The following is a 15573-nucleotide window of genomic DNA, read 5'->3' on the forward strand; positions in this document are numbered from 1 at the left end:
ACTCGGAGGTTTGCCATTGCCTGCCGAGGGGCGACCGCTATTAGAAAAATGTTTTTCTTAATTTTTGGTGATTCGAACCGACGTTCTCTCTGTGAATTCCGAATGGTAGTCACGCACCAACCCATTCGGCTACGGCGGCCGATTACTCCAAGGTATTTAAATTCCTTCACTACTTCGACACCATAGTCACCGATTTTTAGTATTTGACCCACATTGTGTCTGACAGATTCTGATGTAGTTGAAACCAGCGCTTTAGTTTTGGCTTCATTTATTTATAAACCCATACATTTTGCTGCTCTTTCCATACCTGCGAAGACTTCTTTCAAACTCGGTAGCGAGGATGCAATTATGTCTCTGTCGTCCGCGTAAGCCAGCAATTGAACCGATTTAAACAAAATAGTTCGCTTTGTGTTTACGGTAGAGTCTCATATAACCTCTTCAAGGGCAATATTAATGAGAAGAGATGAAAACCCATCCCCGTGCCGAAGTTCGTTCAGGGTGGCGAACTCTCGCGACGGATTGTTCTAAACTCTTACCACGTTCCTTACATTCTGCATGGTCGAGCGTGTTAAACGTATCAGGAATACCGAATTCTGCCATCGCTGAGAAGAGCTGGTTTCTAATTATGCTATCGTAAGCTGCTTTGAAGTCTATGAAAAGATGATATGTTGTTGTGACGTGTTCGCGAGACTTTTCTAAAATCTGTCTTTGTACGAAAATTTGGTCAAACGTAGATCTTCACTTTTGAAAACCAGCCTGTTCCAATGAAGCGTTTAGCATGCGGTTTAAGTCTAGTCCTTAGAATATTCGAAAATATGTTGTAGATGCTGTTGAAAAGAGTTAAGGGCCGGTAATTTTCACAGATCAACGTGTCTCCTTTTTTATGTAGAGGACAAATTATTCCATTTAATCACATCTTTGTCATGCGTTCTTCATTCCAGATTATGCAAACCAACTGAAATATGGTAAGGAGGTTTTCATTGTTTTCATGTGTTTAAAGAGAATTATGCTTGAAAATTATGTCAAGATTTCGAAATTTATCAATGCGAGATACAGGTTCATTGGAGATAGAATATGTTGATGAAAGCGAATCAGGGTCTAACAATAATAATACGTTCACATATGCATTAATCACCTATAAATCCACCAAATTAATCTACCCGTTCACATATGGCAGATTACCTGCAAAATTGACAATCAGCTTCCTATACTGTTGTGAAAAGTTTTTCTTCATAGAAATTATTTTGGTGGGATATTTCGGTGTTTTTGGTTTCTGTAATTATTACTAACGCTATGAAAAAAATACAAGGAGTAGAGGAATAGCTAATTTAATTGCGCAATTGGCTGCGAATAATAAACAGTTGGAGGAAAGCCGTATGCGATGTTTACTGAAGTTGCAAAAAATTATGGCAGCAATACACATGGGAAATTCTATATTACATTTTATAATAAGTAATAAGAGGGCAAAACGTTTATGGACACACGCTTTTTTCTGTAAAAGGAATCCATAATTAATAATATTTAACAAACATTTTATTAGAATTATGTTTGGTTGGTTGGTTAAAGTGGCGATTCTTCCAAACAAGCGCTTCCGCACCATTTTGTTGCCACATCCTCTTTACCAACTTGTTTAACGGTTATTTACAGCATGACTATATCCAGTCTGTGAGGTTTAAGACCCTTATTGGGTTGTTGAAGTCTAAGCCAGATAGTTGTTCGAGATTCTCGGCCCAGGGTTAACATTCTGTCCTGACAGGGCATTAACAGAGGAAATGGAAGATTGTCTCCTTTTTCTCCAGTTGCTTACAACTGTGACAGTATGTATTGTGAGGGATACCCATTTTGGCTGCTTGTTCTCCGATAGACCAAAAGCCAATTATGACTGCCGTTAGTCGCCAGGCGTCCCATCGTTTCATTCTTATTAATGCCGACGGTTGCTTGAGGTTGTAGGTGGGCCATAACGTTCTGCTAATTTTGCATTTCGTCTAGTGTTTCCACCTACAATCCGCGATTCGAAAATATTTTTGGGAAATTGCATTCTTGACTGTACGTAATGGTGTGAATACCGATTCTGCAGGAACGTTATTCATAGCAGATCCCCCTCTTGCCAGTTCATCTGCTTTTTTGTTACTTTCAATGTTCCGATGTCCTGGGACCCAGATTAAGGTAACTTTATGGATTTCACTCAAGATGGTGAGACTTTTCCTGCTTTGTTGCACCACTTTAGAGGTTGTAGTAGCCGAAGCCAGTGTCTGGATTGCAGCTTGGCTATCCGAAAGAACAGCGATATTGCCCTTAAAAGAGAAATCTCTGATTAGTCGCCTACAGGCTTCCCCAATTGCTAGTAGTTCCAGAATCATGTTTACAGACCTTTTTTCTTTGCCGGCATCCATTTCATTAAGTTATTATTTTGATGTTTCTCCTTACATTCGTGTGAGTGAAAAAACCATTGTTATGACTGCGGTGACGTGAGCCAATCAGCTGATCACTTGAAATTCGCTGAGAGCCGGTTAACAGTGTGATCCACAACTTCTAAATTTTTTTCACCATGACAATATATTTGATTTAAATTTTTAAAAACTTTTTGGTCCATAGTAGAAATATGCAATGAAACCCAAATTCATTTAACTTATCGAACAAAGCGCTATTTGGAATTCTACCGAAAGCTTTTCAAAAATTTGTATGAACTGAATCAACTGGTAGCTAACCAACAAAAAAGAAATACAGTAATCTGAAAAAAAGGTAAGATTTGTGATCGTTGAGCGCCCAGAAAAAAATCCATGTTGAGAAGGATAAACGAAATATTTTACAGCGAATGCCAACTTAGTTATTAAAATTTGATTGGACGATAATTGGATATATCTTTTTTGCTCCCACTTTTGTGAATAGGGGTAATCAAATTATTTTTGCGATAATCTAGAAAAGAGAAGCTTTTTAACGGTAAATTAAACAAATCCAACAAAGGCTCGGCAAATTATGGACGCAAATTTTTTCAAAAAGGTACATGAGAAATAATGAGCATCATATGGATGCAAATTTTCCGATTTGCAATTCTATGTAGTAAAGATATCATCTCCATTAAGAACTAAGTTGGAATTGAATTACCATTCCAAGAGTGTTTTTCGCCGAATTTGGCTTTAAAAAAGTTATCTTCTATAAACTTCCAAAGTAGCTTAAATTTCTAACAATATTTGTGAATAAAAAAAGTCGTAGTACAATAATATTGCTTTAAAATCTTTAGTTTAAAACGTGTCTATATGCTTGGTGCATAACAACAAAAAAATATGAACTAATTGCAAACACATTTGCATGTGATTAACAAAAACAAAATTTTCCCATCAGTACAAGTATATAGTCAGAAAACAATTTAAAATAAAATTTATAAAAACAGACTCACCACCAACTCAGGAATGATTTGCTGTGTGAATAATTTTTCAACTGCTGGCAACATTTTCTTGGTAAATAACGCATTGTAATATTTGAATATTGGATACAGATATACGCGCAGACCACTCCAGTTATTCTCTACTATTCTGTGCACATTTTTATATAAACGTTTCATGTCACAGTGGTGCTCATTGACAACATGCAGATATCCCAAAGTGCTCTCATCTAAAATAGAGAATATCTCATGACTTTTATTCCAATATTAATTTCATCCTAGATGATTAATTGATGAAAATGCTATTAGTTTACGTAAGGGTGCTTGATTTAATCCTCCTATTTATCCAATAATTGTTGAAAGAATAATAATGGAAAAAATGAAAATGTTTTGTTGAATTGTAATATATGAAATTAATATAATCGGTGCAATTTTTTTAGTAGTATTTACTTTTATATCGCTCCTAACCTATTGGTAATTTGAATTTTTCGCCAACAATTTATATTTTTGTTGGAAAAACTGAATGAGGAAGTGCAATGCTTGCATAGATATATGTACACATGAGTTAGTAACTCAAAAACTTTCGTTTAGTCGACGCCCACCTAATTGGCAATTAAGAACTTTTCAGACATGTCGGTCTTAATTAATACCCACTTCGCAATGAAAGTGTCAGGTTCTCTATGTAACCCTATGTCATACAAAAATTGTACTTTTCAATCATAAATTGTGAAGGCAGTTTAATTTGCTCACATATTTTTTTGATACATTTAGTACACATAAGTGCATCAGTAAAATAAAATTGCATAAGGAAAAACCGCAAATTGTACTGATCATATTTCAAATGCTAACAAGTAAATATTTTCAAAATGCACATACAGGGTTGGCCATATTAAACTGACCCATGTGATTATTAAAAAAATATGGAAAAAGAAACATTTTTTTGTGTTTCATTGTGAAAAACATTTAATTTAGTTCAAGGAGATTCGTTTACATCACTTTTTGAATATGATATCGCGCAAGTGGTCGCCCTTAGCTCGTATAGCGTAATGTGCCCGTTTTTCGGCGTTTTCCATAGTTTTGGCCAGCGTCTCGGCCGATATGGCGGCTATTTCCCGTCGGATATTGGCCTTAAGTGCGCCTAGTGTCTTTGGCTTGTTGACGTAAACCTTAGATTTCAAATTACAGTAAAAAGTTATAGGGTTACTCAATGGGTCAGTTTAATATGGCCAACCCTGGACACAGCCCACCTTTTAGTATCAAATTATAATTTGAATTTGTTGGCTTCTTTACTAGGAAAACCAAATTTAAATAAATTTAAATTTTTAATAAATACTAACATATCTGTTCGGACTTCTATGTTTCCCTGTGTGTGCGTACGCACTTACGTTTTTATTTACACCAACATTTAAATTTATTATATACTCACCTCTAGACATGACGTATTCCAAGCGTGGTATCTTAGAGCCAACTTCCAATATTTTTTTGAATATAGAAACAAATAACTCCGGTAGCTCATTTATATATGGAAAGCCGAAAAACTTGCCTTCATTTTTCATTACGAATTCACAAGCTGGGTCCACCTCGAGTGGGGTCTCAAATTGAAGAACAACAATTATTAATAAATTATTTCATAGCTATTCAAAATAGAATAGAAGCAGAAAAATGTTGCTTGCCGAGGAGTGACCCCTATTGAACTTTTTCTGTCATGTGTATATGCACAATGTACATAAGTAAAGGGTGATTTTTTAAGAGCCATAGCAAAGTTTTTCAAAAAAACACACGTAAAGTTCAGAAAAATGCACGAAATTTTTATTTAAATCGATAGTACAGTCCATATAATTTAATGTTTGAAGATTATTTTATGCAAATGTTGACCGCGACTGCGCTTCAAATGGTCCATCCGCTTAGTCCAATTTTGGCATACTCTTTCCAATGTTTCAGACGGTATCTTACATACAAATGCTTTAATGTTGTCTTCCAATGCGTTGATTGAAGCAGGCTTGTCTGAACAGACGTAAGCTTTAACACAAAAAATAATCTAAAGGCGTTATACCGCACGATCTGGGTGGCCAATTGACAGGTCCCGAACGTGAAATAAAATTTTCACGGAACTCGGCTCTCAACAAGTCCATTGTTACGCGTGCTGTGTGGCATGTGGCACCATCTTGCTGAAACCACATGTCATGCAAGTCAAGCTCTTGCATTTTGGGCAAAAAAAAGTTCGATATCATTTCACGGTAGCGCTCACCATTCACAGTGACGTTACGATTCGCAGCATCTTTGAAGAAGTACGGTCCAATGATACCTCCAGCCCACAAACTGCACCAAACTGTGACCTTTTCTGGATACATTGGTAACTCTTGCAATTCTTCTGGCTGATCTTCACTCCAAAATCGACAATTCTGCTTATTTACGTACCCATTGATCCAAAAATGAGCTTCGTCGTTGAACACAATTTTTGGATAAAAAGTGGATCTTAACAGAACACGCTTTTTTATAATAAAGTTCAATGATTTGCAAGCGTTGTTCGTTTGTAAGACGATTCATGGTTAAATTATAGACCAAACTGAAGATGTTTGACAGTGAAACCAAACACGAATCATGCGTCAGCTGTTTAAACCAACTCTTTAAAAAGACAATATCTAAAAAATCACCCTTTATAAAGGCCTAGACGTTGATAGTGAATCATTCCTAGACGGTACGTTTTCTAAGTCGTATTCAACATTTGTCAAGAAGACAGATATATAATTTTACACGCGTTGAAAACGGTCGACCTTGAAGAGCAACATATTCATATCAAATTTGGTGATTTTTTTGGTAGAAATAATGTCCGAATGAGCCGACAATTCAAAGATTGGTGAACAAATTTCAAGAAACTGATTCTGTCGACGATAGGATAAGGATTGGCACAGCAAAAACTTAATGTTCTGCTGTGGTAGCGCAAAGTGTTGGTGAACAACCTGCAACATCGATTTCTCGACGTTTTCAACAATTAGACATTCATGAATTGACTCTTTGGCGGATTTTACCTGTAGAGGTGACGTTAGTGGACATTCAAATTGTGTGGTTTTTCACATGTAGTTGTTGAAAGTCGTATGTTTAATAAAAATAGTGAAACTTAAGGGAATCTAAATTTTTAAATGTTTCATTAAAAAAAAAACATCTAAGCGCGTCTTTTCAAATACCCTTTACAAGGTGACGCAAGTTATTTATTATATTTTGTTTTTGAATAATTTTTGTACTAAATGGCGAAAAAAAAATTATTTTCAGTGATTTAAATTTTTATTTTGACCTTTACTCGCTTTTTTGCTAGACTGTTTGTATACTGCAGTTAACAAGCGTCAAATATGATTGGCGTACAACGTCGTTTGTAACAATTATTAATCTTTTCGATTGGGTGATTAATTTTGCGCCACCTTGCATAAGTTATATACTGAATAAAATAACTTACCGTTTCGAACATAATACTAGGACGTTTATAGAATGGATTGGCATCTTCGTACTCATCATATACGTAGATGGGTGTCTTATCATCTCGATCATCGGTGCGGTCATCGAAATGCGCACCCACCACCGAGATAATTAAAGTCATAAGTGGACGACGTTGGAGTTTCTTGTCATACATTTGATAGCGTTCTATTTCATTGCCTTCCTGGATATCGTAAAAAAGAAAAAAACAAAAAAAATTTACTGCTGAATGATAATGGTCGAATATACATATAGGCGTCTTCAATTCGCTACTTCTCTGCTCGCTTTACTTGGGCTCTGCTCGCTGGACGAAAAAGGTAGCAAGCAAGATTCGCCATACCAAGTTATATGGTTATACCTCATAAAATTGGTATAACTCAATATTTTCAATGCTGCCAACTCTCTTTCAAGAGACTTTTACTCTCGCGTTCACACAGGGAGACTTTTGTTGCTTCAAATTTCCGAATTCTTTTTTGATACTCCTTGCAATTGTTAGTTTTTATTTTATACTTAAAAACGAGAACACAAAGGTACACATTGACGGAGTACGAACATTACAAATAGCGAGTTGAATCACAATTTTTTCCCTGTATGAACGCTGCTTTATGAATACTCATGAAGTTCAGTCAGACAAGAGTATTTTTTGGCAGCTGTTTTCCAGTACTACCTATTCGCCACTTATGCTTCATCTAACACATGAGAAATTGAAGGCGTCTTGTGAAGTAATATCGGGATTATCCATAATAAAATATTGTATTGGCAACTTTTTTGTCTGAGATCATTTTATGACTTATATTCTAGAAAGTATTCGACACAAATTTATATGGAATTATTAACCTTGCAATAGCTGAAACTGTGAAGAAAATGTGTGCCAAATTCTTGTAACCAGTACGAAGATATTAGCAAGTTTGTAATTGTGAATTGGAATTCCCACATAAGATCCGTAGGCCATGCGAATTGCCTCTCGCGTGGTAGTTGGGTGGGAGACGGAAATTTGTTGAGCTTATTAGTATACACATTAACATATCTGAGATTATCACGCACAAGTCAGAGATCATCAGCTTTAGCTAAACTAAATTTTCTGAGTAGTAGGTGCTTTTCAAATGCATAAAAATTGCTTAACTCGCCCTCCAAATATTAGGCATGGGAATAAGTTTCCGCCTAGTAAAAGAGGTGTTGCTGCTGTTCGTTCTAGTAATATACTGGTGATTTGAAGGTGTATATGTGAGGCCTTGATCGCAGTAGTTGACATTCATTTGAAGCGTAAAGATCCTTTTTTATCTGACGGCGGAAATGTATACGTTCGCCGCAAAAAAAAAAAAAAGCATTTGCGGGAAGTCATGCTTAATTATTACGTTTTAAAGAAAAGTGCAGCTGAAACGTGTCGTATTTTATTCAATATTTACTTCCAAAGTGAGTAATAAAGAACGCGAAGGGGCACTGAAAAAATTCGAGGAAACTCAACTACAACAATTATTGGATGAAGACACATGTTGAACCCTTGATGATATAATGAGTTAGATGTTGATAGATCAACCGTCGGTAAACACCGTCGCTTGCACGCGATGGGAATGGTCCAGAAAGCAGGTAGCTGGGTGAGACATCAATTGAAGGAGAGGGATATCGAGAGATGTTTGATGTGAGATGCTTCTTGAACGGCAGAAAAGAGAGGTTTTCTGGATCGGATCGTCCCTGCCGATGAAAAATGAATCTATTATGATAACCATAAGCGTCGAAAATGTTGGAACCAGGTAAACCAGGTCCATCGACAGCGTAAAAAAGTATTCATGCTTAAAAGGATATCTTGTGCATCTGGTGGGATCAGAAGAGTGTCGTCTGTTATGAACTCCTTAAACCATCTGAAACTTCTTTGGCGGTCATTACCGACTCCAGCTAATGTGTTTGAATTGAACTCTGAAAGAAAAGTGGGCGGAATAAGACGGCAGACATGACAAACTGATTTTTGCTGCTGGTCACACGTTGCTAAATCGGTGCAGAATTATTTGGAGGGACTGAATTGGGAAATCTTGCCCCATCCGCCGTATTCCGAAGACATTGCACCTTCGGATTACCATCTGTTCCGATCAATGCAGTCAGCCCTTATTGGAGAGCGGTTCACTTCTTACGAGAGCATCGCAAACTGGCTCAATGGATGGATCAACGCGAAAGAACTCGTATTTTTCGTCAGAGGAATCCGTATGCTGCCTGAAAGATGAGTACAGTTGTAGCTTCCAAATACTGTACATACTATCATTTATTATTTAATTGTTTAAATAATTCGTGACTTTGGCTAAGGAAGGACGTACTTTATCCCATACCAATAATCACCTATGTGAGTGCAAACTTATCTTTGAAGGTCAAGCTCGCATCATCAATACCAGCAAACGAATTAAATTAACACAAAGGAGGTACTTAATTAGAAAATTTCGTCTGAACTAAAACATTTTTACTTTAACAATTAATATTGTATAATATTTGAATAGGGTTTTTATTACATTTTTTCGCAAGCCACTTACTCACCTCATATCTGGTTAGGTTAGTGTAGAGCACAGAAATGCTACGCGTTATCAATCCTTGCAAGTGATGAGACATTAACGCATGTATGCAATTGAATAAAACAGCTGCACGTCCACCATATTTCTGATTCATTGGCACTAAATCCTTCCAGGTTCGACGCATAACATCCACTAAATCAGCGCAACGTGGCAGCCAGTCATTCATCAGTAACTGAATCAAAACAATATTTCAAAACCTTATGTAAGAAGTGCATCCACATAATGTGGCACTCACATCACGTATAACCGCACAACTGTCATCAACGAAACTTATTAATTCATCGGCTGTCATTGGCTGGTCGCGCAGGAAGATCTTCGAAACGTCTATTATAACTAGATCGTTGTATCTGAGAATAGAATGTTTTGACTTTTATACTTCTTCACGATAATTAAAATAAAGACTTGTAAAATAAAATTATCATTCTAAGAAGAAAAACTTCTGATCATATCAGCTAGAAATTAACACATGAACCCCCAGTTAGTCGTATCCTTAATCGTAGGAATTCGCCCTTTTATTCTGCCACATCCAATTTACATAAAATAAGGAAAATTACTGGTTCTAATTGCATATATGCGACGGAGAAGAGCCATCAGTTCAAGCTTTTCGCGGTGGTTATTGAGGCGGGGCTAAGATCAGAACGTTAACCGACTCTCACCGAATTTGAAAGAATCAGCTGATTAGCTGACTTTACTATTACAATTTTATTTTTCGCTATAAAGGATAGCTAAACGTCGTAATCTATCATCCTTGTGGAAAAACAGGAGAAGATTCAAGTTATTTCAAATGAAGACATTGTTTGTATACTTATAAATACCATTCATTAGATGATTTCAATAAAAAAAATCATCCGCCATATGAGCTATTTTGAATTTTTGAAATCTAAGAGGTTCGTACTTAGGGATCGGAAAAGTCCGAGTACTCGAAGATCGCCTTTTACAAAAATCAGACTATTTGATTCTGAGCAATACCAGTTTCTCGGACTTATTAATAATTTGGGCTCCCTGTAAAATTTAGTTTTTATCTTTCGGTTTTTCATGGTCTCATTCTATTTTATTCAGTAGGCTTTCACAAAACCAGGGTTTCTATTTATATTTCCGATTTTGGGCATTTGTTCCTCCATGGGATAATTTAACATATTTCAACATAAACGTACGCAGAATGTTTTGATGTGTGAGTCATACGAGGTGTGTTAAAAAAATAAGGTGAATTTTCTTTTTTCTCCAAAAATATTTATTTATTGTTCAATTTCTCTTTTATCTCCTTCAAAGTAGTCCCCCGCAGATATAATACCCTTGTATCAGTGTTTTTTCCAATCCTCGAAGCCGTTCTGTTGTGCACTTTTTGGTATGGCCATGAGACCTCTCAATGATTCGGTTTTTATCCCTTCAATCGTCGCAAAACGCCGTCCTTTCATGGATATTTTTACTCTTGTAAACAGGGGGTAATGTCGCAGGGGGTAAAATCTGGTGAATACGGTGGCTGAGGATTGATAATGGTGTTGTTTCTGGCCAACTAATCTCTCACAAGCAAAGATGGGTGAGCAGGTGCATTAATAAAGTGCAAAAGCCATGATTTTTTTTCACAATTACGGGTATTTTTTCATATTGGTTCACGCATTCATTCATTTAGCGTACGACCCTGTGGTAAGAACTCCTGAAGCATTACGCCATGGTAATCGAAGAAAACAGTGAACAAAACCTTGACATTTGATCGAACTTGGCGTGCTTTTTTTGGTATAGGCTCTCCTGGACTTCCATATACCCATGATCCGGTATCAGTTATGACTCTTTTAAGCAAATTTGACGTCATTCAACAATTCCTGAGCGATGGCCATTTGACGTAGTTTTTAGTAAAAATTCATATATTTTCATAATAATACATAATAATTTTGGAACGAATTTTCTGCCACACGTTTCATGCCCAAAACTTCCGAAAACATTGCATGGCATGAGTCAACTGGTGTGCCGATACGCCGACATCCCCAGCAACTTCTCTAATTGTGATTCGATGATTCTCCATAACAATTTTATTCACTTTCTCAACATTTTCATCGGTTGTTGATTGCTGGGGCGTCCAGAGCGAGCGTCATCATTCACATATTCTTGACCTTCTGTGAAAAGCAAACTTTTTTTGACTCAGAGTACTCCCACCGTATGCCACTGTCAACATTTCAAGTTTGTTTGAGCACTCAATTCCATTTTTTACACAAAATTTGGCGCAACTTCTTTGATCCATTTTTCTCGATAGCAGAAAATCGCCGAACACGCAAAACACTTGTCTTATTTATGGCTCTCACAAACAAATTAAACCTGCTATATTGCTATAACCGTGAATATATCTTCCAGACGAGTGTACCAAGATAAAAAAATAATAGTCGAAAGTCGAATGTACGTAGTCCGTGAAATTTGAAAATTCATTTTGTTTCATATAAAATAGAAATTGTCAATACTTCGACAACGGTGCCACCCACCGGGTTCACGCTTTTGTTTCATTTTTTGCCAGGTGTTTCTATGCTATGCATATGAATTGTTAGAGCAAGCAAACATTCATTAATTTTTATGTGATGGATAAATAAATCTTGAATTGAGCACCAGACTACATTTTTAAATACACTCAGTGAAGCACATTTCTCGAAAATTTCCGCGTGCTTTCTTTATGTTTTGCGTTAAGCAAAACTTATTCGCTGATTTTCGACAAAAGTTTTACATATGTAAGTAAGCTCAGCAAAATTGCCTATTCTGGGCAATAAAAATTAATTTAAATAACAAAATATATAAAGTAATAGATTTACAAAATTATATTATGAGCCGTATATAAAAATTTAGTTTTGCTCCAATACAGTAAGGCTTTAATAAAATAATATTCAACTTGGCTAACGTACATATCTACACACATTCTTCTACATATAAACTTAAATTGTCTCTATATATTCTATGTAACATATACTGGCTGTTGCACTTACAATTGATGCCAAAGCTGATTGAGTGCCCTTATAATTGGATGTGATATCATCAAAAGTTGGTCGATGCGATTTCGTGCTAACTGCACATTCACTTTGTATGGCACTGGGCCGCGTATGAGTAACTGTGGAAAATCTGGTGGCTCCATTTCCAGTTGCAAGCGTTTTCTTTCCAAAGACGATCTACAAAAATAGGAAAAGTAACAAGTAAGGAAGTGCTAAATTCGGTTCGAACCTATTTTTATATGCCTGCGAACTTTTAGTAGCATTTAATTTAGGTTCTTTAAGTATTTAATTTTTTAAATCAAAACCACTCATAGACAATGAGAGTTATATCTTGTAATGGCTGAGCGAAGGACGGAAATTTAGTCTTAACATAAAGGCGGGCTTAGTTTTGTTCCAATCTCAACATTATTTATGCTGGATCTACACATGATGGTTCTCATAGTTTCGTCGCAGGATTTATTTTTGCCCATGATGATCAGAAACTAAAACGCCCTAGTGTATAAAAATTGATTGTGTTTTTCTATTAAATGCAGAATCTTACCGAAAAAGTGCAGTATATGATATTAAATGCCAGTAAAATCTCCCGTTGTTAATTACGTGACCGACTATTTTTCGAACTCTTAAAAATGCATAAATCTAAAGAAATGACGGGAGTGAATGAAAAATGTTGACGTTAAATTCAATGCACATTTTTAATAAACAGTTAACTAAGAAAAAGTAGACGTATTAACTGTAAACGTATTAACTGTAAACATTAATCTAGCGCAGTTGAGGATAATATCTGGATATCGTTGTTAATTAGTTGACCGGAGCTGTATTAGGGGGGTAGTAGTGCGTGTACAATACGTCGCTAAGCCAATGTTATTAAGGGGGGGGTAGGGTCACAAAATCGAAATTTTTTTTCTTCACTCATCTTATAGTAAATCATTTCAAGAATGTTGTGTCAAAATTTTAAGTGGATCAGAGCAGAACTCTCAAAGTTATAGCCTTTGTAGGCACTCTACCTCGAATGCGGAGCATCGATAATTTCTCAGAGTCATTTTTTCAAACGCGTTTTTCCCGAAACGACTTCTTAAAAGTCGGTGCCAATCACAACTCCGAAACTATTCAACCGATTCTTTTCAAATTTGGCACACGTTTTCTAAATCAAAAATACCTCCCCCCTACACTGTTTTTTTTTTTTATTTTTTGTTTTTTAAGGTTGTTTTTCACTTACAAATATGGCGAAATTTTTCGCCAAAAATGCTCGTTTTACGTTTTTTTGCCACCAAAACTACAAAAATGAAAAAAAAAAATTTTATTAATGTAGGGGGGAGCATTACGTCATACTTTAACTGAAAAATTCGACTTTTTTAGTTTCAGATGATTCTACGTCGAATGCCGATTGGCACCGCAGAGCACCTCTCGAAAAACATATCTCCAAAAAAACTCTGTCATGGGCTTATTTGTCAATATTTTATTATTAATATTTTTTAAAAACTTATTGAAAAGATGTACAATAACATGTAACTGATTTTATTAAAGTATCTTAAGCCATATTTCTGTAAAAAATTCACAAAAAAAGTGATTTTTTTTTTAGCGCTAAACCCTACCTCCCCCTTAAGTCGTTATCGAGATACACGCATTTAGCCTCTGTGGTAGCCAAGCTGTAAATAAATCTTACTTCGCGCATACAAAGTTGATGAAGTCGAGATTAATTTCTAGAAACCATAAAACTACTAATTTTCAAGACTGTCATAAGGCCTACACTCACGTACGGGTGCGAAGTCTGGGTTGTGAAATCCAAGAAACCGTTCAGTTAAATTGTATTGAAATAAAAATTCTAATAAAAATATACGGATCTGTACGACTTGAAGACGGTACTTATTGCATTCGGTACAACGACGAATTAGATACTTTTCTCAGTGGTGCAAATGTAATCAAGTATATCAAAGCGCGAAGGATTGGATGGTACGGCCACATTTTACGAATGAGTAACGAAAGAACTCTAAAAAAGATCTTCAAAGAAAATCCATAAGGCGACAGAAGAATAGGCCGGCCGAAAAAACGATGGAGAGATGACATTGAATGCGACTTTGGAGCTATGACACATCCGATATCAAACGAAAAGCTGATGACCGAGTGACGTGTAGGCGAATTGCAACGGAAGCAATGGTTCACCTCGTACTGTAATTTTATGATGATGGTGACATGAGTAGTAAATGTCTTTATCTACCCCGATTCCTTTACGCTGTTACATACAAACGTTATGTGAACAAAACTATAATACCCTTATGCACAAGTGCGCGCGGGTATACAAAAACGAAAGAAAATAAAGTCCGAATGGGCGAATTAGTGGTTGATTAAAGTAGTGGCTGCTGCAATTGGCAAGTGGAAATGCCAAAAACTAAAAGTTTTCACATTGAACCACTCATTGAACTCATTACTCACTTGGCTTAAGTCCCAATTTCGCCACTAAGCTTATGGATTTTTATACCTAACTACATACATTTCTGTGAATGTATACATACAAACAGCTGACTATGTGCATAAATATGTTTCTGAGCTCAATTCATCCTTTCGTAGGTCTTTTCTTGCAGACGTGTCGGCACAGTTTAATGAACTAGTTTATAACTACATAATTTCCCTTATCACAGTATTGTTTTTTTTTTTCTTTACGTAAAATCTCTCATTCGAATGTACTTACTTAAGTAGATAGCGTAGAAAGCCACGTTTCACGTAATACCGAAAATCCTCTTGCAGATCTATGATGCATGATATAATTAAGACGGCGACAGTGGCATTAATTTGGCGCTCGCCGTTGAAGAGAAAATCCAACAGCATGACCTCCGGATATATTTCTGGCCAAAGTTTCTGTTTATAAACGGACATATTAGTGGCAAACGTACGCATACATATACACTTATTTGAATTGATGTGAGTGGATAGATGTTTTACTTAAGTGGAGGGTGGTAAAACTTTTACAAACAAAAAATAAGAACTGATATTAACTTATTTACATATACTTATGTATATGTATAACTACGAAAATTCGAAAAATAGCATATGTACATATGTATTACGATATCTCCAAGAAATACATAGTATACATATAATGAATAATAAAATGCGCGAATATTTTGTCCTGAATTATGTTGACGCTTAGAGGTGGCCGCCGTAGCCGAATGGGTTGGTGCGTGATCACCATTCGGAATTCACTGAG

At 36.1% G+C, this 15573-nt stretch overlaps 1 protein-coding gene across 1 annotated transcript in view; it reads right to left on the minus strand.

Moving 5' to 3' along the window:
* LOC129240668 (dynein axonemal heavy chain 3-like) overlaps nucleotides 1-15573 on the minus strand; it is a 319983-nt gene that overhangs the window by 257399 nt on the left and 47011 nt on the right. The window contains exons 10-16 of the mRNA XM_054876599.1: nucleotides 15058-15224; nucleotides 12369-12548; nucleotides 9641-9752; nucleotides 9371-9577; nucleotides 6834-7034; nucleotides 4809-4974; nucleotides 3398-3612 (exon numbers count right to left, since the gene is read on the minus strand). Coding sequence (XP_054732574.1) covers nucleotides 3398-3612; nucleotides 4809-4974; nucleotides 6834-7034; nucleotides 9371-9577; nucleotides 9641-9752; nucleotides 12369-12548; nucleotides 15058-15224 — 1248 coding nt within the window. The remainder of the gene's footprint in view (nucleotides 1-3397; nucleotides 3613-4808; nucleotides 4975-6833; nucleotides 7035-9370; nucleotides 9578-9640; nucleotides 9753-12368; nucleotides 12549-15057; nucleotides 15225-15573) is intronic.

This window comes from Anastrepha obliqua, chromosome 3, assembly GCF_027943255.1.
Source record: "Anastrepha obliqua isolate idAnaObli1 chromosome 3, idAnaObli1_1.0, whole genome shotgun sequence".
Lineage (NCBI taxonomy): Eukaryota > Metazoa > Arthropoda > Insecta > Diptera > Tephritidae > Anastrepha > Anastrepha obliqua.